This window comes from Ixodes scapularis, unplaced genomic scaffold (assembly GCF_016920785.2).
Source record: "Ixodes scapularis isolate PalLabHiFi unplaced genomic scaffold, ASM1692078v2 PGA_scaffold7__128_contigs__length_106722199, whole genome shotgun sequence".
Lineage (NCBI taxonomy): Eukaryota > Metazoa > Arthropoda > Arachnida > Ixodida > Ixodidae > Ixodes > Ixodes scapularis.
This window is the reverse complement of record NW_024609882.1, coordinates 47,048,422-47,076,339: the sequence shown is the minus strand read 5'-3', so window position 1 is coordinate 47,076,339 and position 27,918 is coordinate 47,048,422. Positions and strand designations below refer to the sequence as shown.

Sequence of the window (27,918 nt, the reverse complement as noted above, 5' to 3'; positions counted from 1 at the left end):
TAGGCATCGCGGAACGCTCATTCTCCACCCAAAGGTAGCGCTAGGATTGACAACCAGATGCCGAAGTTTCAGCCTGATCCGATACCTGAATCAAAAGTTATGTGATTTTCTGAAACTTCCAATGGGAAAATGGAGCCCATTTTCGCTCGTTTTCGGTTTCTGCTACCATAGAGCCCCACGCATTCGAAAAGTTCGTGGGCCGCCATTTCCCATTGAAATTTTCAGAAAATCACTTATTACTTTTGAATAAGGTATCGGATCGGGCTGAAACTTTGGCATCTGGTTGGGCGAAGAATGAGCGTTTGGCAACGCCTAGTTTATATTTGCTGTAAAAAAGAATACGTAAATTTATTTTGTGACACCGTGTATTTGAAAGAGCCGTTCTCACTTGACCCTCACCATATTCGCTTGTGACGTGTGGGGGGTGTATGGGCTTAAATATAGGTCTGTATCTGTTGATTGCTTCAAAAGCAACTTAATGAAACATGTCACATATGTCTAACTTTCCGCCCTGTCATTAATATGGTAACAAAGTATTTAATGGAGCTTTAGAACGTTAATCAGCGCGGAGGCGCTGATTTGTTATCTGCGTGTAAAATGGAGAGGAATGAAGCAGACACCATATAAAAATAGATATGAAAGTGAAACAGCAGCAGCTATGGCTTTAGGTCTACCCACTAATCACTCCAATCAGAGCTTGGCATTCTGTCCTCCACGCCCGCGCACCATCGCCTCCTCTCCTCACTTTCTCGGCGCATAATCACAAACAGTTTAAGAAACGCAGGGTGTGGCGAGTCCCACGCATCTCTATATCTCTCTATCAGCCAATGAGAGTGCAGCATCAGTTAATGACAACGCTGAAGGGCCAGTCACGAAACAAAGAGAAGCGATGATACCAGGCCACGCCCGGCGCTTTTTAGCTTGTCGGTGGCCATTGTATATGCAAGCGTGGAATTCTCTTTAAGGGAACCTGCCCAATCCCAGAATCGTGTCCGTCTTTCGGCGCATTTCCCGATAAATTTAGCGAAGAAGTCGACGTCACGTGACAGGAACAGCAATTAAGTTTCCACGCTAAATTTAGCGGCGAAATGGATGTGACGTGATTCGACGTCAGAAGACCTACAGATCGATTCAGTTTTACCGCCAAATCTAGCGGAAATATTGAGGGCGCGTTACCTATACGCGAATTAATTTTCCTCCGATCAATTTGGGGGAGCATTGAGATCACGTGACGTTTGTATGGTGTCAGTTTCCCTACTAAATTTAGCGGGGAAGTACATAAAGAGATTTCTTCTTTTTTTTTTTATTCCTCGAAACGACAGTTTATATCTTTGGAATAAACCTAGACGACTGCTTTTAAAATACTGCATTTCATGCAGTTTTGAGCTTTGAAAATAAAGGTAGCTGTCCTTTTTCCTAATCGCGCACAGCGGTTAGTTCAAATGTGCGTCTTTGCCACTGCGATAGCCTTCATTTTTTTTTTTTTTTATCGTACCTTGTGAATGCAATAACGCGATGGATAAAGTACCAAACATAACGAAACGAAACCGACCGCCCTTCAGAGAGCGGGAAGGTCGGAGGCACCGGAGCACGAATGAAAAGTCCTCCTTAACGATGAACCGTATCGTCCGTTCGGAAACGGAAGCGGCTACCCGTAATGCGTCACTTCCGGTGGACGCCTTTTTCCTTTTCCCCTTCGTTCCCCCTCCCACTTTTTCTCGTCCAGTCCGAGACAACGGCAGGAAGTGGCAACGCTTCTTCATTTCCACTGTCAGGTGCCGGCCTCGACGCCGGACACGCTGGCCTGGCTGGGTTCCAATTTGATCGTCCCAGAAAGCGGGAAAAAAAGACTGCTTTCTGGCCAACTATAAAAAAGTGGAAGGTTTTTCTAAGCTCGAATTGCGGTGTCTTCCCCCTCCACATTTTGTTTCTAAGGTTTTGAGAACAGGCCCGGATGTGGTCTCTAACTGTTCAGTGGAGCAAACTGTAATGCGGATTGTGATAAAAAGAAAAAATAACTCTCTCAACCGACTGGACCGGCTGCAAACCATACGAAAACTACAAATAAGCAGGAAAAGTTTGTTACCTCGGAAAGGCACCATTACATTGGGTAAAATAATTTTGCTCCAGCTACGCACAAGCAAAACAAAAAAGGGGGGGGGGGGGGGGAGGGGAAATAATCTTTTTACGTAACCGGTACAAGCAAAGACAAAAATATTTTTTTACGTATACAATATACGCCAGCGCTCTATTTACAAGATTTCTGCGCTTGTTCATACCAGAAGTGGGATCTACGCATGCGCGAAAACCAGATTCGCGTGAGGTGAAGCCTGTGCACATGTGCCTTGCCGACAACAGCGCCCCAACAGCGGCCTAACGACAGAGTCGCACGTTGTTCTATAAACCTATCCGCCCTCCGTCGCATGGAAGCTGCCATTTTGGAATCACGTGACGCGGCCGCCGTAAGGTGGCCTCAACTCGTCGCTCCGCTCTCCCCTGCCATCATCGCAAATGCGTTGTATTCGGGTTTTTCGTCGCGTTTCCCCGCGATTTCATGCTTCGCACTGTAAAGTGTCGAACGACACTTACCTTTACTACTGAATTCCATGTCGTCATAAGGTGAAGAGTTTCTGCACTTGATTTTCTAACACATATTGACTTTTACCATCCTCGGCGTACCGTATACGTGTGTAGTCTAGAGGAGGCCCTAGCATTGGCGCACATCGACTATGTAGGTGACTATAATGGGGAAGTCTCTTGGTAAAATTGCAACACATTTTCGAGCGCTTTTTCTTTCTTTTTTTTTTTTTGCTGGCATGTTTTTGGATGTGAAAGCACATGCTCGCATCTACCCCACTAAGGACACTAGCATGGAGCGCTTTTGGATTGCTCCATGTCCACCAAGGGAATTCCTCAAGCGACAGCACGAGGCTTGAGTAGCCAATTACTAAGGATAGCGTGACACCGCAGGTCTTCTCCGTGATTGCGGCACAACAGTCGCAATAAGAAACGCCTGGTAAATTTATAGTCGCAGATTCAAAATCTAATGCGCGACAAATAGACTCCAAATAAGGAGCCACTATGGGTGTTTCTCGTAAGCAACGTGCTCTGCCTTCATAACAAATTGAAAACAGTTGCTTTTGATCACATAGTATAGAATTGTTTTTTTGCGGTATAAATATTCGCCTGTTCGATTTAACTATGAATTTAAATAAACTTAACATTTTTCTCAGTCCCGAGTCTGACGTAAATAAAGTGATTTAGCTATTTTCTGAAGATATATAATTTAATTACTTTATATAAATGCGAAAAATGTTTCCGAGACAGCCTGTAAGCGCCTGAACTATGCGATATGTTATGCTGAAAAGAACGGTTTGCATAAAAATCACGCAAGTGCAGCATTGTCGATTTTCGGATGTACTTTCAGTGACTGGCGACGCCATTGAAAGTAAAAATTGCGTCTGTTGTAACGAATAGGCATATGTCTGCTCAGATCAATGAGGTGGTGTCTGGCGTTCAACTGCAGCTACACTTGCCGGAGATAATTTCTTTTAAACTGAAAATTTCACGGAAAACAGATGTCAGATTTTAAACAACCGAGGCAGAAGAGGCAGAGAAAAAAGTCAGCCTTACGGTGTCTGACTGATTTTAGCTCTTGGGCCTTTGGCCCCTTCCGTTGGAAGTTCCAGATTTCAAAGGGAACTGGCTGCATCCCCTTAGGACCACTGACCTTGTCGTCTGATTGACTTCTTTCCCTGTGTTTTCTACTTTGGTTGTTTCGAGATTTTCTCAACCAGTCTAAGGTGGTTTAATAAAATTCAGATTTCACTTCGCGTGTTCTGTCCCTTACCTCATTTCCTGAATATGTCGTAAGTAAATGGCTGTAGAACTAATAGTTTACTTTCTAAAGTCAACCGAAATTCTTGATAAATACTTTAACGGAACCGGCAGTTGAAAACATTTGCTACTCGGCTAAATCTGAACCATCCAAGATCTCTCGAATCCTTCTTTTTTCTCTCTCTCTCTTTTTTTTTTTTAAGTGAAGACATTATTGCTTTTTTTTATCGCTTTTTACCACTAGGTTCTTCAGTCGGCGATGTTTAGAAAAAGTTGGTGACCTCAAAACTTAAGAAGTGAGAACTAAACTTGTTCTCAGCGATTTAGCACATTGCTAATCATCAGGTTATTGGCTTACTTTTTTTTTTACCCTGGATCTATGCATTAGTCTATTTAATACCTTGTCTTTGAGGAAACTATCGTCAGCTGGTAAGGGTGTAGACAATGGTATTTCTCCTCCTGCGCCAGTTCAGTCGTTTTGCCCCCGAAGCTTGCCGAACGCAGAAACATGAACATAGCGAGCTGTTTGTAAAACCGTCCCAAATTTAGGCTTTAGTAGATTTAAAAGGACAGCTTTACGGGCGACACTTTGCAGAGATTTCGACCTCGTGGGCTGTCGTCGCCCTATGAGCAAAGAATGCAAAAATATTTTCTTCTCTCCCCTCTTGGCGTGAAGGGAGGGAAGTCGGGACTTCCGGTTGGCCGTGCCGCGCGAAGAGAGCGAAAAGGGCAGCCCTGGTTTCCCGCCAAGAATGGCGCGACGGAGAAGTGTCGTCTGCTTGAAAGGATTGTTTTCAAACAATAGTCGCGTTATGCGAAATCCCACGCGTAGCAATATGCAGTTGCTACGCGAATACGTTGGATGATCTTGAAAACTTTCACCGCGCTTACTCACTTACTTCATGGATCACCAAGCACTGGTGGCGGTCGTCAATGGCGTCCGTTACGCCAACCACACTCCCCCCACCCCCTCCCCCGAAATCTTCCATTTTGCTGGGGCCTCCTCTCCCCCCTCTACCTCATACAGCATTTTGTCATGCCCCCCCCCCCCCCCCCCCCCAAATCAAAATCCTGAGAGGTAATTTAAAAGGAAAGATTTTATCGATCCAGGTTTTACCAACTACGGATTAGACACGTTGATTTGCGCTTGTGTTCATGATGCTCGTAGATGCGTCCCTGCGCTACTTTAAATGAATTGTCCGGTCAAATTTCGTATTCACGAAAGCATTTAGACCTAGGGACGGACAGGACAGCTGAGATTATTTAATTTCACCAACGCGTACACGTCGAACTAAAACATATAGATCACATTGACCATGGCTGTACAAGAATCTTCCATGACGAATCAGAATTTTGTGCGCTTCCGTGGACGAGTAATTGTATTTTAAACCAAGAGTGCATAAACGGAGTTTTCCTGTTCCACCTTCAGAGCAGCTGAGGCTTTGACGTAACATAACGCAAAGAAAGCGCCGAACTGAAGCGCTCTTCGAACTTTGTCCTCAGCGTGAGCGCTACGGCGTCATTCATTTTCGGTGCTGGGCTAAAAATAATTTTTTTTTTATTTGAATGAAAGAGGATTCTTGTTGTGCGGTTGTCACGCTTCACACTTCTCCGCGAGATTTACAGTGGGGAGTAAAGTAGAACGCTGCGGTGCGTCGGGATCACTTGATCATGGAGGAATGATTCATAAGATCTAACAATTGCAAGCCTACTGTGATGTCACATCAGGCATGAGAGCGCAGCCTTGCGAAATTTGGCATGGAGTTTCGTATAATTATTCGTCATTGATTAGACTAAATTGGGGTGTCCTTTGATAGAATCAAAATGGCCTATGTTAATCATTAGGTAACCATCACAAGATCTTGGGAACTTCCGGTTTTCACCGGATAATCCCTTGAACTAACCGTTCTTCTCCACACAAATATAATTCCGCTGTTTACACGACAATATTTTTTTTTTTGGGGGGGGGGGGGGGGAAGGCTTTTTTGCAGTGCCGGCACTCGTTCTGCTAAAGTACACTTCAAAGCTGCGATCTCGTTCTTTCGTGGTTGTGGCATATTGGCTGCAGTCTCAGCTTAGGATGATGTTAGCTCCAATCTGTGGAAGAAACGTCTCGCGTGTGAGCACACCATTACGTTTCCTGTCTTCCAGAAGCCTTAGCCGTTCTCGACTTGCTACCCTCTCGTTGTTCATTGCTTTGTTGTAAAGGCGGAAGAGAAGGAAGATGAAGAACTTGAGTATTCTTGTCATCGCCACTGCATGTACCTCAGAGCCAAACAAAAGTAAATCTGTCATTGCTAGAAAGGCTGAGAAGTCAACAATGCTTCTCTCATTAAGCTTTTGAAAAGAAATAGGGCAGTGAGCAACGAAGATAGAAGCTATAACAGCACGCCAAATGCGCGCAGCTCCCCCTGGAGTTTCATTCACGGGGCTGCCATCTAGCTACCTGGGGAGAGGCGTTCCAACGGGAGACTAGCCAGTCTCTCTAGAGACCACAGTTGTTTTGCAACGTGCACTCTGCACTGACAAGCACGCCAATCTTAGCATTCTATTCATGTGAGCTCGTTCTGAACATGCGCTCTTAACAGCGCACTCAAATATGGCGTCCAATACATTCAGTGGCAAATCACTGACTACCGGACATGTACAGGCTAACGAAATAAAGCAGGGCTCTCAAACACGCGGCCCGCACGTATCCCGTGGCAGTGAGCTCCCATCCCGTGGCAGTGAGCTCCCATTCCTGTGCCTCGAGCGCTGCATGCGCTATATATAATGACCGCTTGTCCTCCATTTGAAGGGGCGGTGCAACAATATTCGATTGGAATGTTGCTTTTTTTTTTTCACTTTACACGACTTTACTGGCCCTAGTGTGACCTACGCATACTCGCACGCCACGCCACTGACCAAAAACTTCTTTGTTGAGGTGTAATTTCAAGGAAAAAAGCGAACGTTTTCTTTCAGTCTCTCATTCTCAAAACTGTATAACGTAGCTGAGGGTTCGCAGTATCCCCCAATGACGATGTTTGAATGTGGCTCATAGATTGAACCCGAGCATTGCGCGAGCACTCGACTTGGGCTGGGGATAATCAATAGCTCGACAAGCATTCGGGTAGCGGCCCGTGCCATTGTACGTGTCCAGTCGCTGCAATGGCGAAAATTGCCGAACCACAACAAAGTCTGGAACTCAGACCGTGTCCTGTGTTTTTCCAACCCCAGTGCGAGGCTATGATCAACATTGCCGGCATATAATCGGCTACAGATCACGTGGCCGCTTGTTCTGACTGCGAGTCAACGGGGTGAACGCTGCTAGCTTTTCTTTATTTTTTTCTGCGACTTCTGCTTCGTGTGTAGAAAAACAATCACGTGTTGCATAGGTCATTAGCGTCAGGAATTCGTTCTAAGAGTTCATTTTGCAAAGTATAAAAATTGTTGCATTGCCCCTTTAATCTCTTTGACAACGTAGCTCTAGACTTATGACATTAACTTATTTGGCACTGATCTATTTTGTTTTCGATTTATGATTGTCTCTTCTAACATACCGTTAAGACACAATCATTTTCTTATAACCCTGAAATAATAATTGACAAAACAAAACATGAACTTGTTTTTTTCGAGTTCTTGAGACATCATTAACTTGGATAACTCCTGAGGGAATTGAGCGACATAGCAACGATTGTGTGCTTGGTTTCCAATTTTATTTAAATATTCCAACGTGTTAGCAGAATTCAGGTATTCTAAATCTTGTAATCGCACTAGGTAATAATCCAAAGTATAGTTGTATGAGCAATTCAAAGCTAGAAACGACACTGGCAAAACGACGATTTTACAAAAAAAGCAAATAGCATGATATCCCATTTTTTATGAAATCTCTGGATGTCACTGAACGAATCGGCTGCTTAGCAACGTAAAACACCATGGCTGTTATTTTTTTATAATCACCCCCCCCCCCCCCCCCCCCGCTCTTGCCCTATGTAGGCGCTCCAAATTTCGGGGGAGACCTATTTTGCCCCCAATTTCAAATAAGTTGGAGACCCCTGAAATACAGTAACTAATTACCCTTATTTGTTTCTCATTCAGTAACTAACTAAGTACGCTACTCGTTACAGCGATTCAAATGGAGCTCGTTAACTCAGCTTAAAAGTAACGCTTTTGATTTTTGTTACCCTGAATATATGTTTTTTTTATACATAAATCAGTAGCAGTAGTCTTGAGCCAACCAATCAGAACTCGGCACTCTTACATCCCCGCATACCCTCCCCTCCTCCTCTCCCTGACGTTTTCTCTCTATAGACTCAAAACTTTTCGCCCATACTTCCATTTAACTTTCGTCAAACTTTATAACACGAGATTGAACGAGCCAAGCTTACGCAACATGCGTCACACAAAGAAACGCCGCATTGTAACCTGCGTGATCCATCGCATCGTCGAATCCGTACTGAAGCGCCACGAAAACCAGCGGGACCTCAATGCGGTTGACTCCTATTCCCCAAGGCCCTTCGCCCTCCCTTCCCTCGTACCCCAGCCCCGACATCCACCCCTACATCCGTAGAAGATTGAAGCTGAGCAACCGCACCGTCCCGATAGTCACGCTTCGCTGGCTATGCCGGACTCAACCAACGGACAGCCAGAAAACAAGACAAAGCAAAAAAGGCTGCCCCGTCGCAGAAAGAGGACAAAAGGGGGACACCGAGACAACAAAGGCGAGCAGAACACGAGACCGAGAGGCGAAGAGTCAGAGTCCCGGGCTCCAGATTCCGCGAGGACCTAGTGCGCCTAGGTTTGGGGGTGGTTCCAACCGCTCGATGTCGGGGGTCACGTGGTTTAGGGTTTAGTTGCGAGGAGGAGTCAATAGCGTCAATGGTTGGGAAGCGCCTCCGCCTCTATGTTTCTTTTCCTCCTCGCCTCGAGACAGCGCCACGCATGCGCATTTGCGTAAAATGTGCGCAGGAAGCGGCCGCCATTAAACTGCTAACGATTTTCAACGGTTTGAATTGCTCCCTCTCTTAAATCTTGGCTCTGTGCAAGGACCCCGAGAAAGCCAACGACAGAAACTGATACGGAGGGAGCTGCCAAGTTTCTCTTGCGTACGAAGCTTGCATTTCTCGGGTCCCGGATTCAAGACGGGGCAATGTGGCTTTTATTTGTTTTTTTGCGTGTGCTTTTATCTGTATGTATGTATGCGTTTATGCGAGTCCAGGCCCAAAAGAGATGTCGCTGTCAAAGAGCGTAAGAAGTTCTGCCTAAAGACGGACGCGCGCTTCGTCGGCGCCGGGCCACAGCGCAAGATTTGTTTGTTTTAGCCGTGGGGAAAGGAAGACGCCTGGCACATGGGGGCGCCTCTTCTACTCGGAAACTTTCTGTCTCTCCAAGTTGGTGCTCTTCAAATTGTGCCCCAAACGGTTCCTCTTTTTTTTTTTTTATGCGTCATTGTGTTTTGTGTTTGCCAACGATCCATGCTGACATAAGGCCTTAACCGTAGCGCTATAGTGGCCGAACTCCGCATTCGCAGTTGTCTGGCTCTTCAAAAAAAGCGTGTCTGCATATGTGCAGTCTGCCCACACCTCTTGCGGTCAAGCGCGCTTGTTTACCAACAGGAACTCCCTCTCTTCGGAGACAAGTATGTGATCGAAGGCTCCCGTGTGATGACGTTTCGCATGCCTGTCGTGTCGGAGTATTCAAGCTTCGATTTAAACGTTCTTAGGCATACGAAATTGCCAGACATCCTCCGTAGATCGCAGCAATTGTCTGCCTGAATGTACAACGAGAAACACGTTCCACTGGCGTTTTAGAGCGAAAGCAGTCGCCCGTTTTTGACGTCATATTGGTCACCTTTTTTCTTTTCAGTTGAATACAATGAAGCGTCTCTAAAGTGCGTCGCTGTAATTGAAATGTATCGCGGTAATTGGAACCTCCAGGAGAGTCTTCATTTTAAGCTCGGTGGGATAAGTTGGTGACTTAAAAAAAAATAACTATGAAAAAGTCAACAACCTTTGCTAGCTATTGGTGTTATAGCAATAAGACCTGTCGCCGATCTCTCCTTTGTTTACTAGAAGCATTAAAGAGCAAAAACATCGTCCGTATGTTTCTAATAAAACTATCCTAGACCAGCGTAACATACTGCGCTTAGATTCGACAGTACATTCTTCGAATGTATCGTGAGCCCCGCTATTTTGTTCTCTAGAACAGAGCGAACGATTGTAGCGATAGTTACGGATTGGAAAAAAAAAACAAAAAACTAGATTTTCTTAGCTTTAAGCGCTGTCACGCCGCGAATAAATAATCTAGAAGACATCCTACAGACCCTGTCCAAGGTGAGTTTCTTCCACGGATCACATACAGCCCATGGAAAAAAGCATTAGTGATACGAAAACTGTCTCCAGACATGCTGGAAGCACCCATACGGGCAATGCAAACACCCTTCGAACATAGTTGAGGCGTGCCCGGAGAAAATTCTGTCCACATGTCTGCAACGGACATTGTGCCTCCTGTGTACTATGTATGTATGGGGCAGTGCGACTGCGCCTATAGATACGTTATCAGAGAGCTCAGGCTACAACAATTCGCTCTGTCACGGACTGTTTGAGCAGCATTTCTGGCGGACTAAAAAGCGTTCCCTGCGGTTTTAAATAAATTCACGGGTAAGTCGCAACGGTGATCTTAAGCAACGAGGTGATTCGAGTGTCTTTACTCGAAAGCGTGACTGAATTAGTGCATCCATCTTAGCTCTCTCAGCGTTCCCGACAATCTACTAGAATGACGCCAATTCTGTAACGTTCCGAATCCCGGCGATGGAGACCCGGGGTGCTGGCACGACGTCGCAAAGCCCACTATGCACGATCGCGGTGCCCTGACGAGTGCCCTTGCCAGCCGGTTTTCAACGCAACGGACGAAACAATTCACGTCTCGGTGCACGCGGCGCATTTCCGGATAACGCGCGCACGCTGTGACATGAGGCGGCTGCTCCAAATCACGCGAACACCGGACAATATCCTCGCGTCTACATTAGACGAATGCATCATAACGACACACAAAATCTCTTCCGACAAACCAAGACCGCTTTCGAGAGTTGAACCAAAACCCAGCCGACCGGAGTAAAAGAAGGGGAAATAGTTGCGTTTACGGCGGGGGGGGAACAGTCAATGTTTGACGGCGTTTTCGCAGCTGTTGACTGTATATACGGAAGTTTACCCGATACACAACTTCGCATAAACGTAAATATTATTACCAAACAAAACAAATAGAAAATAAAAAGACCTTCCGTAGGCGCGATACATTATGCCGCCGAATCGAACTCACTCACGGAGCGTTTTTCCTGCGGCGCTTGCGGGAGTAGATAAGAGGGGAGAAGAAGGCGATCGGACCGAAACACAGCGTGAAATATTTCGTTCCTTCTGGCAGTGATTTCGAGACGCAGTCTCTTTTAAGAAGGCTACCAAATAGCCGCCTCCATTTATTTCCTTCTCCAACTTTCTTCGTCTCCTTTCGTGCTTGTTTCTAAAGTTTGGCCCTCGGCGCTCGCTTTTTATTTTGTTTTGTTTGTTGTTTTCACGCGCGTACGATGCGTTTGCTTGGCGAGATGGGCGTTCGTGTGTGCGAACGCACGCGCATGCGCTCTTGGGGGAGGGGGGAGACGTGGCGAGTTGAGGAATTTATATGCGCATAGGAAATAAGCCGCACCAAACAGCGGTTGGTCTGGCGCCGCGGCCCGTTTCGAACTCGTCTCCGGATTTTGACGACGAGTTGGACCGTGGCCGAAACTATGGTCGTTGCAGAACCAATCAGCTGGCATGAACGCATCATGTTTAGCCCTAATTAACCAATCCCTGACCGGGAAAATGCCACGTCGCAACATCGGGCAGTCGGTCTAACTAATCATAGAATAAAAACCAGCATTGACTTTGCATTTTTCTTAGTGGGAACTTGGGAATCCAGCATCGGTTCCGGTCCAACCTGAACCAGACGGGAGTTTAGGCTGTGGAGTATTGCTTCGCTCTGCATACGTTTTCGACCACTGCCTGTTCTTATAGAAGCAGTGTCTCCACCCGCATCTTTTTCTTTAACGTTTACCAACTTTTTTTGTGTGTGTTTTCTGCTGCGTGCCTGTCTATCGCGCGTCGCTCAAGAAAACGGTAGTGACGGAAACCCGGTTACTTTTTTGTTTTGTTTATTTATTTGTAACTTAAATTTGGTCACGTTTCGGCGCGTTGCTTCGAGACATTTTGTTTGGCCGTTTTGAACTTTCTTGTTTTTGTTTGTCTGTTGTTTGCGAAGTGCCTCTGTGGGTTTTCTCGCAAATTTTGCGGAGTGGCCCTAGCCGGGAAGACTTGCTACCCAATGTCAGGCTAAAGAAAAAAAGAAAATAAGTTTTTTCGAAGTTTGGTGGAGTAAAGTTCGTGTTTTATTTATGCTTTGCAGAAGTCTCCACCACCCGTCCACTCGCCGGCAGTAATTTTCTAGTCGGAATACTCTAAATTGCCTTATTCGCAATTCTGTGTCGCATCCTTTTTTTATTGCCTTTTCTTTGAAATCTACTTCTCGCATTTCACTGACGCTTAAAATGTAGCTATGTTTCAACGAGCTTCAAACTTCTCCCAGCACGTTTCGTGAAATGGGATCTCATAAACAAGAACGCACTGTTCTCGCGTGCCCGCGTACCGGTACGTGAATAATAAACGTATTGTGCGCCTGCGTAATGTCAGCGATAACTGAACATTACATTTGCACAAAAGGCGCAAAAACTTGTATAAAAATGTATGCTACGCTAAATTAGATTTAGAAACTAATAAAAAAATGTAGAATTCCCAATCCAAATGGAAAACTTATTTTGCTACACATTAGCGTCCTCAAATGAGGCTTAACAATCATAAGCGGTCTGATTTCTTTCTTAACCGATGTTTCTGTAATTTGCATGCCCTTCGTAGCACAGCTTTCAAGTATACAAAATTAAGGGAAGCTTGAGTGTCAAACCGAGCCGCCTTTGTAAAATACGAATATAATAGATAATAGAAAACACCTTTGACTGTTCGAATCATAGGAGAGGCGATCGTCTGGCGAATTTCCACCTCCAAATCTCTCGCTGACGCGCATCTGTGAGTTTTAGGTTTGTTTTGTCTGCTTTAGTCTTGCATTAGCGTAAGCACGTTTCAAACCTAGTGTGTGAAAACGACTGAAAACACACACACACAAACTTAGTGTGTGCGTGCGTGTGTGTGTGTGTGTGTGTGTGTGTGTTTTCAGTCATTTTCATTTTAACGATACTTATTCGCTCCTTCAGTGACATACTCCTTCCATCAACTAAAACGTGAAGGAGAAAGAGAAAAAAAACGAAGTAAAATATGGTTCTACCTGAATGTGCTGCGAAGACCTGCGACGAATTGTGCCCAAAGTGTGCGACAGGGGAACGGCACTATGGATAAACACTGAGGTAGAACCAGGCTCGGATTGAAACAAACTAGTGGGTATGGACGTGAAGGCAATCCTTCCCCTGTCTCTATTCAGTGTTGGAAAGTGTTCGAACCCCCAATGGTGGCGTCCTGAGTTCGAACGCGAGACACCCGGCGGGGGGCAGACGACGCCCTTGATCGCTCTGATTGGAGAGAGACAGCGGGTGGAGACAATGACAGCTAGCTTTACCTATCTGGCCACTCATCATTCCAACCACGAGGACCTCGGTGTTCTCAAGTCACCTCTCGGCTCCTCTTCTCCCTCACTTCTACCCGTATTGGGGAATAAATTCAACCGTCGCGAACCTTGTGGATAACTTGATAACTAAACCCATGGTGACAACAACAGCATGAATTGTTTTTTCCTTTTTTTGTGTGTGCGTGCGTGTTTCTGACGCAGCGCTAGGCTGACATATCTGAACACTGCGTCAGGTTTTGCCGCGGCTCGTGTTCAATCAGTGATGCGCCCATTGAACACACGAGTTCAAGTCGAGCGCTGACGAAGCACTCGAGTTCAACCTGTGCCCTGCGCTCAATCGAGGAAACTGACGTATGGGATTCAGTACACGCGTCTGGTGTTGGTTAAATACTGAGTCAGGCTGTTGAAAACTATCTGCACAATGCGCCCACAAGAGTTATACCTTCTCGACAATTATATTTGTAGTTGGTGAACGGACTGTACCTCGCAACCCGTATAAATAACAGGTAAATTCCATGTCAGACTGCTTATTATGGATATACTTTTAGATAAATTCGGTTCTAAACTGAATGGAAACAAATCTTTGTATAAAGTACATCCATTTTTACAGCGGAGCTGTTAAGGACTAGTTTCCCCAGGATTGCGTCCCCCGCAAACAAATGTCGACACAAAACTCTGGTTGCCGCCGTCGCTCATAGATGGCGGTAGCTGTCCAGAGTGTTGTGTTTGCGGGTTGTCCGCTTGCCACCGTCGCTCATAGAAGGCGCAACCTTTCAAGCCCTTCCACTCCGGTTTGCCGACTTGCAGCCGGCCATTACTTCATTCCCACCATAGTACAGCTTGGCTGGTCTTCGTTCTTCACCGGAGTGGAAAAGCTAAAAGTTTTTATTTATTCTTTTTATTTTAAGCTAGGTCAATTTCCTTTAAATCAATTTTGCTACAAATCAGTGCTTCTTAATCACTGAATGGACAGGGTGGTCTTAAAAAAATATGTATAGTGTTTTTCTTGTTTGTTTTTTTTTGCCTGTTTCTTTTTTTTTTCTTTTTATCCGAAAAATTATCTACGCATCGCCGAAAGCTCATTTTCTACCCAAAAGTCCGAACGACATGCCAAAGTTTCAGGACGAACCAATATTCTATTCAAAAGTTAAAAGCGACTTTCGCAAACTTCGTTGGAAAAATGGTGGGCGAAGTAGGCTCTTGAATACATGGAGCACTATGGCGACAGAAATCGAAAACGGGCGAAAATGGGCCCCTTTTTCACATCGAAATTTTCACAAAATCGCTTATAACTTTTGAATAAAATATCGGTTCATGCTGATACATTGGAATCTGATTCTGAATTCTAGTGCTACCTTTGGGCGGAGAATCAGGGTTCAGCGATGCGTAGTTAATTTTTGCATTAAAAAAAAACTTTTTTTTTTTGCGACACCCTTTATTTTTAGATATACCAGACTGATTAGTTAATTCGTTCAATTACTAAAAACAACGCGGAAGAAAGAATTGCAGTAACTTTGAAGTATATTTATATACTCAACAGAGTGGAGAGTAAAAGAAAAAAAAAAACAAGTTCCAATTTCGCTCTGAAGACCACCGATTTAATTTTTAAATAAAATGCAAAGTCACACCCAGCATCCATTGATAGACGAACGGTGAACAAACAATTATTTATAATATTTGGTAGATATATTTTATTCACATCATTATAGCAAAATCGGTCTGATTTCAATCACGATTTAAACCTTGATTTAAATTACGATATATTTAGTTTTATTATTTTCCACGCTGGTTTAAGATTAGGTTTTCGTTCTGTTGTTTGGAGCTATGTGGGGGGTAAGAATCAAGCGACAACAGAACGTGTTCAAAAGCTTTCAACTTTTAAAATCGTTAGATTATTTTCACTGCTTTCTATAAGCGTACTGTTATCGATGCCGTCAGAATACAATGTTAAAAGCCGCGCGTTTATTCTAACAAAGTAAAAGCAAAATAGCTAGCTGCGCGTCCCTCTCCTACTTCTTTTTCTCCGCTATAGTTCCACTACAGATGCCCCTATCTAGAATGTAAACTAGGAAAATCCCTCGTGTAAAAACCTTTTGTGCTCTTGTTGCCCAGTGCACATGTTTCACAGTTCTAGCTCGGCATGAAGTTATATTGCTATTCATGTGTGCAGCTCTCAGACGATTCAGGCTCACAACTTCCTGTCGTCCATTAACTTCCAAAATAAACTTTTTTTTTTAAATATATATTTGATGAAGTATCTTGTAGAGGCCATCATATACTGAGGATGGAGTGATCTTTAGGCTTTGTCTTTTCTTTCAAATACGCGCGTTCACGTCTGAACGTCTGCGCTGATAACTTCACCTCGATTTGATGCTGTTCGCGGTCCATCAGATCGTACTAGCTTCATTGCTTCGCGTAGACGAGCCGCATAATCTGTAAGGTCAATAGTTGAAGTTGCGTTTCAAATCTTTACTGCTGGCGGGTACAAATTAAGCTTGGCACCTGTGTCAATTAAGAATACCAAGCAAGTTAACCGGATCATGAAAAAACAAAATAATGTGCGACGGTCCTGGTTCGTTCCAACAGCACCGGCCGTCGTCAGTTGTTCAATAGGAAGTTCCCGGCGAAAAAAACAAGGGCGATAGCAGTTGCGAGCTCGTGTACCAAATGGTGTGCAGTACCAGCATGTCGTGTCGCCACGTTCCTGTGACTCTTCTCGTCTGCACAGAGACCTGCATCGCTCTTTACATGGAGATCTGAGGCGCTCTTTGGTTGGAGGCCAGTGACTTTGGCGACGAGAGCTTGACAGCTGAGGACGTTCTGTAAATAGCCTGGTTAGCCGGTCGACGTCCACTCGAAGCCGCCGCAACTGGGCCTCTTGAGTTGCCATCCCTGTGGTGGCCACAGTCGGTGTCTCAAACGTTTGTAATGCGTTCTCAAGAATCTTGTCTACCTGTTCAGCCATCATGTCCAAAGGAACACCGGCCGAGGCCGTCACAATCATACGAGCGTTTCAGAGGAAGCGTTGGAAGAATACCTTTCGAAGAATTGAGTCATCGATTGGTGCAATCCCAATCAACTACGTCGTGCGACGTAGCAGCTGGTACAGTTTGCGATCTCCAAGTTCCTCCTCGGTGAGGATTTGCCGAAGGCGTTGTAGTTTGGCTGCCGTCATGTGTTTGACAAGTTCATGTTTGAATTTGTCGTACGGTACGTCTGGGGTTCGTGTCATTATGATATATATAACCTCGGCAGCTTCATTGAGGCTGAGGGCACTTACGGCGGAATGATACTTTGTTTCTTGTGAAGTCATACCTCGTGAAGCAAAGAGTTACTCAACGTGGGCGAACCACAAAGCCGGATCAGCAGGCCAACAGGGTGGAAGTTCCAGGGAGACGGTCCCCAGTTGCGTGGTTGGCTCACCGTTTGCTTGCATGCTGTTCTGGTGGTCTGGATTCGTAAAAGGATCACGTCCGGGTCACCATTTGTTAGGGATGTCGTGAGACTGCAAGTCTAACAAGCCTCGCGTTTATTCCGATACCAAAATACAGAGCGCTGGAGCTGCATGAACCGAGGGAGGCCGTCGTGCCGGTGCGCGTCCTCCTACTTATATTTCCTCTCTGTAGTGTTCCTCTGCAATGTTACGAATGTCTGAGTTCAAGGTGATGTGATCGAGATTATATATTGTTGCATAAATGCCTTCACGAATTAATTGATTGCTTCAATCTCACGGCAGATATTTATGCTTATATTCCGAGACATTATTTGTGAACTTCTCTACTTCTTACTGTAATCAAATCATCCCAATTACCATTCCCGCATGGGCCACTTGTACGTTTTGAACCAATATCTTGAAGCATTGAGGCTGTTTTCTACTAGTCTCGAATTTTTCCGTTATCTATCATTGCCAACTTCAAGGTATCAGCTGTCACATGGAAGTAAAATAACCTAATGAATGAATAAATTAATAAAGAAATCAAAGATGTCACAAGTGCAAAGCGTTTGAAATGATTAAAGTAACGTATTTTCGTAATCGCACGTACAATTTTTTGAGGAAAAAAAACAATTTTGCGTGTAACTGCTAAAAAATTCTTCGCAGAATTGTTAAATGTTGTGTCAAAAATGTCGTCCCTTCTTTTCTCACACAGTTGTTCGCCAGAACTACGCGGCCGAGGCGTACGACGAGTTCGTCATCAGCGGCAACACAGCAGTGATGAGGTGCCAAGTGCCCGCCTTCGTCTCCGATTACGTTACGGTGACGTCGTGGATCGAGGAGCCGACGGGAAACGTCATCAAGCAGGCCTCTCCCTCGGGTAAGACGGGCACTAGGCAGCACACGCGCGCGCGTAGCGTGTACACCAGCACGTTGTCCTGACACCATGCCGCTCTCTTGGCATGGCTCATGTGCGAACGCTTCACATCACTCGAGCGTGATTTCTGCGCAGGCGTAATGCCCACATCCGGTGTTGGCACCGAACTTCGGTTGGAAAGGTAGTGAATAGAAGCAAAATGGCTAGCTGTCTTTGTCTCCACCCGCAGTCTTCCATCCAATCAGAGCGAACGAAAGCGCTGTCTGCTCTTCACATAGGGTCTGGTGCTCGCCGTTCGAACACTGGACCCTACGCGAGGTCTCGATCGCTCTGATTGGAGGAGACAGTGGGCAGAGGCAAAGGCATTCAGGCGTCGCGTCTACCCACTTTCCTTCCACTCAGAGCAAGGCCCTCTAGCATCGCCGCACGCACACATCTCCTCCTCTCCCAGAGTTTCTCCCCGCATTGGTACGAATGCAGTAAGCACTGGTAAAAAATATGCGACCCGTGCGTATCGCAAACATCAGCTGTACTGACAAAGGCACAGGTGCGGGACCGTGGCTTTGTGAAATGCCTTCTATGTGCGAGTTTTCATTCATACAAAAACAGGCTACTGCAGTTCACAAAGCTTTTCTATATAGCTAGAAGGCATGAAAATAACTAGTGAAGAAAATCAGGCGAGTAATCTGGATTCTTAAATACATATTTTGAAAGTTTACAACTGTAAAGAGACGTATACACTGACGAATTATATGGACGCCCAAAACTTAAAAAAATTGTAAGCAAAATATTTTATATTGTTTGAAATTAGTATCATAAAGTGTCGTTCCTTCCTCACTGCTCCTCTCACCGAAAACACAACCGAATTCATTTATTTTGGAGATAAAAAAATAACAAGTGCATAGAAACATAAAATGAAGTTGATAACTGTAACTCCTACTAACATTCGGTAGTACTACCCATAAAACATAACATCAGGTGCCCACTCGTGGCAGTCACGTCTCCAGGCAACGGATTCAAGCAAGCACAGATAGATTTTAAAGCCCCAATTTTTTTTTTCATTGTCAAGAAACCGAGTGATTAAGACAGAATTGTAATTTGAACAATTGCTTTATATATCTAGTTGAAATCTGACTGTAATTATTCATTAGTTCAACGTAAATTTGTTCGTAGTGTTGGCACAGTATACAGTGAAACGCTAGGCGTTTTATTGGACTGTATTAATTTTCTGAATTGCGCATCATTGAATTTCATCTTATTTTCTTATTTGCTATGAAAATGTTTGGTCTAGCCTAGATGAAAAAAAAAACTCGAGGTACACCTAAGCACTTCTTATGAGTTGTGAATGCGAAAGCAGACATGCCGTTCTTCCGCACTCTTATTTTGTCTGCGGCGTGTTTGCGACGACGGTAGACCGCGCGCTTTCTTCGCCGCTCTGACCTTTGACGCTTCGTGTTACCGGCACGCTGACGGCGTGGACATGCAGCGCCATGGGGTGGCGGTCGTTGAAACTGACGCGCAGCGGCCAATGGGAGCGTCGTTCCTTGAAGCTATGACGCGCGCCAACCAATGGGACCGAAGCCGAAATCCACCAGGGGGAAACTAGGTGAAGTTTGGCTATGCTTTTCGCGTGGCATCAAAGCTGGGATCGCGGCTTCACTTGGAGAAAGGAGTTTAGGCGCCGTTTGGCGCGGCTTCGAAGCTGATGATGTCAGCTCCCTCCGTGGGACAGTTAACGTTTTCGCATTAATAAATCGCATGTACATCAAGCGTGGCGATTAATGTAGCGATCACATGGCAAATGTCCCTCCCTTGCGCTATAAGTATTCTGACAGTACACTCACACACATGCAAAACAAGCAAGATCAGCATTAAATAAATTTAGATGGTAATCGCAGTGGTGAAAAAGTATTTTATGTGCATCTTAGTATACAAAAAAAAAATACACAGCAGCAGGAACGACGTAACTCGATAGTAACTCCATGATCATATGGAATTTCTCGCTCCTAAACGAGCAAAAATCACTCAGCTCTTCAACTAGGCTTCGGAAGGTGGGCGATTGTCTGAGAAAGTAAGCACTCGTAAAATAAAAACAAATTTATAAATCTCTATAGAAAATCGTATCTGGAAAGCAGAGATTCAATGCAGGTAATTGATGTATGCACGTGACGCCTCAGCTCCTTACCTTCGTACACCGCTTAACAAAATACTTTGCTTTGTAGTTAATTCAACAAAATCTCGTAAAATATCTCAATAAACAAACTACATCGACAGTAGATAATAAGTATAACACAATTTAATCACGCGTTTCGTCTACCATATCAGTAATGCCAAGTTAGCGGGAATGAAATAAACCCCAATTATAAGTCATATTTAAGGATGTCCGCGTACACTTCGGGAGGGGGTCGTGGTTGGAGTTGCAAGCCGAATGAAGTCACTCCCGGATGCACCACGACTTTAGACATCTTTATGAACCCTAACTTTGTTCGCGCGCCAAGGTCGACGCATTCTCAAAGTCAAAACTGCGACCGATTGTGTACCATGACTCGTCGAAGTGCGCCATGACTCCACGAAGATACTTGGACTCATGGTGCATCTGGAGTGATTTATCGGCTTGCAATTCAAACCATGCGACCCCCTTCCCGAAGTATACTCTGAACTCCTGAAATCGAGGGCTACGGGCCGTTCGTCCGAAGACAATTCGTAGCAGGTCAATTTTCAGCGGGGCAGTTCGTTACATAGGACATTTCCTCATAGGGCAATTCGTCGCGGTGACAGTTCGTCAGGCTGGTGAAAGAACGTTGTCTTTCCGTACGATGTTTCTAGTTCCAAGCATATTGTTCCCAAACAACGAACTTCGGGTGAGGCACTATTGATACAAATGTTTGGAGTCTCTTATAGTAGTTGGTTGAATCGTCGTTACTTTCGCAATAGACGCTATCTAAGTTCCTGGGACTCCAACACAATCCGGGTACAAGTCGTCCCGGTAACGAAGCGGAAAACAGTGGAAAATATACATGTTTGTCAAAACGAATTTATTTAAAAATGGTCACTCAACCCTATAGATACATCCATTTGTAGTGAAATGTATTGGTTGCACGTCGGTCGTGCATCACCGAATATTTGGGTGTTCTTGGAGTAGCTCAAGAAGGAGCAGGTACTGGCCGAAATGAAGTTCAGCCAAGCCACAAGCAGAGTTGTCTCGAAAAGGGTGTTGATGAAACAAGAAGGAAAGGACAAGCGCCTTCGAGCAATTCCTCGAAGCTACGACGGAACCGGCAGCGCAGACATCTTCGAGACGTGCGCACTGAACATTTTACTCTGAGTAGATGCATCTATAGGGTAGAATACGTGACCATTTCTAAATAAATTCGTTTTGACAAAGTTCCATATTTACCGGTTTTATTCGATTAGATACCGGGACGACTCGTACCCGGAGTGTTGGAGTCCCGGGAAATCAGACAGCGTCTTGTGCGAGTCACGTTCATTCAAGAAGCTATTGTAAGAGATTTCAAGCATTTATTTCGATACAGCCTTACCCAAGGTTTTTTCCTTTGGGAGCATCGGCACTAGAAAAATGTCAAGGAAAAACAACGTTCTTTGGTTGGTCAGACGAACTATCACCACGACGAATTGACCTATGATGAAATGCCCTGTGTGACGAACTTCCCTGCTACCAATTTACCTTCTACAAATTGTCTTTCGACGAACAGTTTCACAGCCTTAAACAGGACTTTTGGTTGTAGGGTATCTCATTTCTGCCAACTTGGCATCATTGATGATGTCTTATTTATAGGTCACAAAGCGTCCGATTAAATTGTTATATTTGTTATGGAAAGTCGGTGCACTTTGCTTGATCATGATACGTCTCGCCTTCTGGAAAATGTTCGTATCTAAACAAAAAAGCCAAAAAAATCCCCCACAGTCGAATATGATGCAGTGGGGAGATGGGAACGCGACAGACAGCACACGACAAAACAGCACAGCGTCTAAACAGTACGGCCACGAAAAACAGCGCGTCAAAATAGCACGTGACGAAACAGCACAACGCCAAAACGGCACTGCGACAAAAAAGCACGTGCCAAAATAGGACGGCGTTAAAACAGCACAGCGAAAGAACAGCACGCCTCAATGTTGTTGCCGTACAGCATGGGCTAAGCACACCTTGCCACACACGCTTTCTCTTTTTTCTTTTAACAACTAACGACAACACGTTGTTCATTTATTGTAGGCGACATCACCCGCAAACGTTGCGTCAAAATTTAGCAGAACTGATCAAGAAATAGCCAATATACGCACCAGCGGGAAAAGGGGGGGGGGGCTTAGGTACTGCCCAGGGAGCCTTCATGTGCGCAACGAGTACACTCCCCACTCCGATCTTGTTCCCAAGAAGCCGGATTCGGCAAATGGGCCTAGACCCGTCATTTCTGTACAGTGCCTACTTTGAGACATGCATTTTTAGCTCCATACTCTATATTTAGGGTTCAACGTTTTTGGCGTATACCGAAAAAAAAATTGGTAAAATTACGACGAATTAATTTTTCTAAAATCGGTTTTAACTGGAAAAAGTCAGTATTTTTGAGGGCATTCGGAGGGGTGGGTGAAGGGGGGGGGGGGGGGGGGGGCTGTGGCTTATTACTGAACATATGACCACTTCCTCTCGCAGTTTTCAGCATGTCTTTGAGATCGGTTCAACTTTCAGCAAAAGCTCCGGGGGAGCAGGAGTCTTCAGGACGAAATCTAGATTTTTCATCTGAGAGGGATTTGTGTGCCGAATTCTTTGTTCAAAGAAGAGAGTTTAATCGCTAACTGAACAATAAAAATCAAGGGCGTCCGTAAATGCCGCACATTTTTCAACACCTCTAGCCTCCGTCTACTAGAGGAGGGCGTAAATAGGATTGTTTTATTGACATTTCTGTGGTGGGCGCGGATTTACCACCTCTCGCAGTCGTGAAAATGGGGGAAAACACACAGAGTACGATGGTTTCAAATTTGTGGATTTTGGTTTTTGCTCGTGGAAATGGAGCGTGCTGGTTAAGTTACGGTGTTTGTGGAGAATAACATAGAGGACGAAAACAGGACGACACGTTTCTCCAACTGGCAGCATACCTTTCTGATCGAAGTGGTAGTGAATCTCGTGTTCGTCCTGTGTACAAATACGAGCACACAACGATAATGTCAGATCACGATAGGGCCCCAGTGGGTTTTGCAGACAGGTCGCTTTGGTTTTCACAGACGGCAAAAATAAGAAAACCAGCAGCTTGTTTACTTACTATACATTTTAAACAAACTCTTTTAAATATTGCCTTTTCGTAACTAGGCTTATTCACCATAATAAACCGAAAATTTCTGTTCGGACTAAAAATAAAAAAAAGTACTGCGAATTTCAAAATAATAAAAACCGAAAACGCCAAATCCTAGCTATATTATCAGTCTCCTGTTTTCACGCTGTGCTGCTTTGTCGTAATGCTGTTTGGAGGCCGCTCTCTTCTGTCGCTGTGCCCTTTTGTCGCCACGCTCTTTCGTCGCTGTGCTGTTATGTCGCGCTGCTGTTTAGACGCCGTTTTCTTCTGTCGCTGTTCCGTTTTGACCCTGTGCTGTTTTGACGCGTGCTGTTTTGACCGTGCTGTTTTGTCGCGTGCTATTTTGTCGTGTTCTGTTCTGTCATGGTGCCTTATGAGATAACTACGATCGCAGCATTACCGTTTCTGGCGCCGCGACAGCTTCGCGGCAAATAACGAAACGAAAAAGTTGAGAAAGTCGCGTTGCGCTGCGGCTCCTATGTGAGCGGCTGCACCCAGAAAGCGCACTAAAGTAAAACAGCCGGCGAAAAAATAAGCGCACGCATTAGGCAGGAATGCTGAATTCCCGGAGCTCGCTCGTTTACCGCGTGCTAGGAGTAGAGCGCGTGGCTCTGCACTCCCCGGATCTCACCAGGGGGGGCACGAGCCCCGATGCCACCCCGTAGTCTACACCTATGACTGATGTGCACATGTAAAATGGGTCGTGCAAAAATGTTTGAACTTTCACTAAATACCGCTGACCCTGACGTTATGAATTGAAAAACACCCATCAGTTCTACCCCCTGCGCAATGGTAGACATAAAAAACAAAGGAAAGAAACAGCTTTTTCCTTCTCAACACTCAATTAGAGCAAGTATCCACGTGATGTGACGCTAACTATTACCCTCAGGTTTCATCATAAACATGCGTTGGGGTCGGCAAAGCATAGAACCTGGGCTGAGCTTCAAACATTCTTAGGCTGCGGATATTCTCGTCTTTGATTAAACACGAGCCATTACCCGAATGTTTGGCGATGCTGATTGTAGTGAACCCGAGGAATCAACTCGGGCTAATGAAAACCGAGTATGTCACGCTGTCACGTAACTCGCGGTACGAATTCGTGATGTCATGTGAATTCACGGTGTCAACAACTCTCTTGAATCTAGTGGCGTTCTCAATTTAAACTGACTTGACGCAGTGAGTGACGTGATTACGTCACATAACGTAAAGGGGAGACGTGACGTGACATAACTTTACAGCACTTTTTTATTACATGACGTCACGTGACGACGTGACACCTGAATAATCATGGAACCAGTAAAAAAGTGCCTCGGAAACCCAGAATTTCTTATATATTGCAAGAAAAAAGTACCGTGATCCGTTTTGAAGCAATTACCCTTATATGTTCTACCGGTTCAATTCCGGATTAGCTCCAAGATGGAGGCGAAGATTTCGGTTGGTTCAGTTACGGTTCAGCAAAACATAACGGTTCTGTTCCGCTAGATCGGTTCCGTTTCGACACTCTGCTCTCAATTCAGTCATGTCGTATTTGCAATTTTCAATGGACTTTCTATAGACTTTCCTTCCACCAAAGTCTAAAGTGTACAAACTATAGAAACGCTATAGAATTGATATCACAATGCCTCAATAGACATTTTCTGTCATTATATTTCTATAGAAATTGTATAGACTAGAATCGATAGGATAATAAGATACAGTGCGGAGCAGCGACGTCACACCCTGTTAAGGCCTCCTTGCGGGTCTGCTTTTTCGACTTTCTAAAATAATTATCGCTTCTTGCAAGCTTTATAGTTGGGGATGTAGTTCACCAACCCTTCTAAACCACATTTTGTATAAATTATATGCGAAAAAAAAAGCATGCTTGTAACCTTTTTATCAACTGGGGTGGTAATAGTTCAAGTGGTTGCCTTTTTAAGAGCAAGGTATCTATCGCGGTGGAGTAGTTAACACTACTGAATTGCTAGAGTTTCAGTGCCCCGTGGCGTGTGTATTTGTGATGTCTGCGTATGTGAACACGGCAAGTGGGTAGTGCAAGTTTCCACGGAGGTATCGGGCAAACCTCAAATCAAAAAGAAAAAAAAAAAACTTTTTCGGCGAAAAACGGACGTATTGTGGTTAGAAAGCGGATAGAAGCGTTCTTAAAATCCCTTTGTTTTCCATACAACTTCTATCCAATCTCAATACATTAAGTTCTATAAAACGTCTACAGAAAAAAAAACGGCCAAAAAAGGAGTGGACAGTGGACAGAAAAGTGGATGCGCTTTCTTTAGAATATCGATAGCCTCTACAAACTATTTTCTTTAAAAAGTCTCTAGAAAGTGGATAAATACACTGGTAAATGTTGTATCCAATCAGCTAGGAGACGAGCGCTGTGTCAGCATTCGGCTGGCAGTCGCGTATTTTTGTTTCAAGAGCTCGAAACTGGAAACGGTTAGGTTCCAGCCATAGAACAAATTATGCGTTAAAAATAAATAAGAAACCGCCTAGACCACATTTATCTAAAACACTGCATTACTAAACACGTAACTGCGAACTTCTGAAATCGCAAGACCAATTTAAGCAGCACCGTGCTTAATATAAAGAAGTAGAAAGAGTTCGTTTGGCGACGGGAAGCGACTGTTCTCAATGTTACCGCCCCCCCCCCCCCCCCCCCCACACACACAAAAAAAAAAAAAAGCGCGTTATTTGTGAGTCTTTACAGTTCGCCCTGATAAGAAAGTGCGCCGTTCCAAAGCCTCCTCGACTCGATCTCTGCTGCAGCCATCAACACACAGCACACTCGCGCATCTTGAAGCTCGAGCGCATACATCTATCCCACGGGCATTCTTCAAGTTTATTCCTGCTCCTCCTCCTCCAACAGCTGCGGCGGCGAAATTCCGCGCAGACGACCGAACACGACGACACCTCACCGCTCCGTCGTTGCCGAATCCATTAAGACGCCGTCTTCATCAGTATAATAATAAGGAACACTCCGATGTGGAGAGGAGTGGCCTCATCCTCCACATTTAGCCTCCTCTATCTTTCTCTCTCTGACATTAAGGAGTTTCTCGAAGAATCAAGCACTGGGACCGTCAGAAGAATAGCGTGTGCAGCTTGAAAAATCAAAGAACTCTCTTTCGCAGGAATCGCCCTGCTCTTATGTACTTTGCTTCAACTTAGACTGGGTCGCAGGGAACACTACAGGTCATTGCAGCCAATCCAGCGCAGTGAAAGTGACACGCAAATACGCAATCCCGTGTGTCGCTGCGTCTCTCCTGGAGATCACGTGATACTTGCACGGCACTTGATTGGCTGCAATGGCTCGTAGCGCTGGCTCCGGTCCATCGACAGGTGAAACAGAGCATAGGCGCAGGGCAGGAGAACGATCTCCTCCAGATGCCTTTTCACGGCCCTGCCAAATGGGGACGCCTGATGACTTACTTCCGACAAACAAGGCCACAAAGTGGAAGAGAAGGAGAGAGATATTGGGGGGGGGGGGGGGGGGAGGAAGGGGAACAAGGGCAAAATGACCAAACACTTTGCCGCACTCGGAAATAAATAAAAATAAATTAAATAAAAATACTTATACGGACGGCATCACCGCCCAACGTTCGAACTTTGAACGGAAGTCCGTGGTCCCGCGCGGCTTAATTTTATATATAGAAATATATATGTATTTATTTTACTTCGCTATTTATTTATTTGTTTTGGGTGTTAGCACCTAACATCTTAAATTGGAGAGGGCGAAGGGCATTCCCTCGGCACCGTTTCCTGACCGCCATTCATTTCGGTAGTCCGAGGTCGTTTGGGATAGTTGAGGCGTTGACTTTTTCTTCCTGGTTTCTGGATGTGCCTTAAAGTAGTCAAGGCTCTGGCGTGTGATCCCTAAACCGGCAGCGCCCTCCTGGGAAGGAAGGAAGTACTCCGCGAGACCCGCAACGGCCGGACCATGGCGGAACACACTCCCTTCGTCAATCAGCTGAGAGTCCGGAGCGAGCTGCGTCCTCGTGGACCACCCGTGCGTCCAGGATTCGCCATGTGATCGCGACGCCGATACTCACGCTCAGAGGGCGGGATTAAGTGATGAAGGGGAATCAATTGATTGGAACGGCTTGCCTCTAAGTTCGGTGGAAGTCTAGGGCTGGACCGACTATGGGTGAATGTTCAGCGAAGATTACATCTTTATGACTGGTCATTTCTGTCATGTTTTTGTACATCATTATGACCGGTCATTTCTGACACTTTTTTTTGTAGTTTTGACCCCCAAATAGCTAGAGTTATTAAACACTTTTCAAAATTACGCGCTCTCTAGCAGCTGCTCCGAATCCGCCAAACATTTGTGGAACCAACTTTCGAGCACACATTGGAGAGGAGTGCTGTGTCATCGTTTGACACAGCCCTCGGCTGCAAATGTATTCGACGCAAGTGCTGCGGCAGTGCTCGGCGTGAACACGAATACAATCAGACGCTTCGCGCAGAAAGCGATGCCCGACACCAATTCCTGCATTTTCCTTGATGCTTTGGTAAAATAGCAAATTAGAGAAGTACCCAATAACAGCTGTCGCTGTAAATAAAAAATCCCACGCCACTAGAAGTGACTGTTGTCATCCCTACCCTAAAACTTAATGTATATTTTCGCAATCTCAATTATGAAACTGTAAACCTAACTGTATTTGATTCTGGAAACCTGAAATGTGGATTGCAGACAAAAAATAATTTCTGAAAACTAGACTTGTACCGTAGGCATTACAAGTAATCAAATTACTTGTAATCGATTACTTTTTGGAGTAATTTTGTAATCAGTTGATTACTTTTATTAGGCAGTAATCACAAGAGTAATCTGATTA

The 27,918-nt window shown here is 45.0% G+C and overlaps 1 protein-coding gene across 1 annotated transcript in view; it reads left to right on the top strand.

The window, feature by feature from the left end:
• The window catches only part of LOC121047054 (Down syndrome cell adhesion molecule-like protein Dscam2), a 193,850-nt gene extending 175,996 nt beyond the window's left edge, over window positions 1–17,854 (top strand). The window contains exon 3 of the mRNA XM_042286221.1: window positions 17,628–17,854. Coding sequence (XP_042142155.1) covers window positions 17,628–17,854 — 227 coding nt within the window. The remainder of the gene's footprint in view (window positions 1–17,627) is intronic.
• The last annotated feature ends 10,064 nt before the right edge of the window (window positions 17,855–27,918 follow it).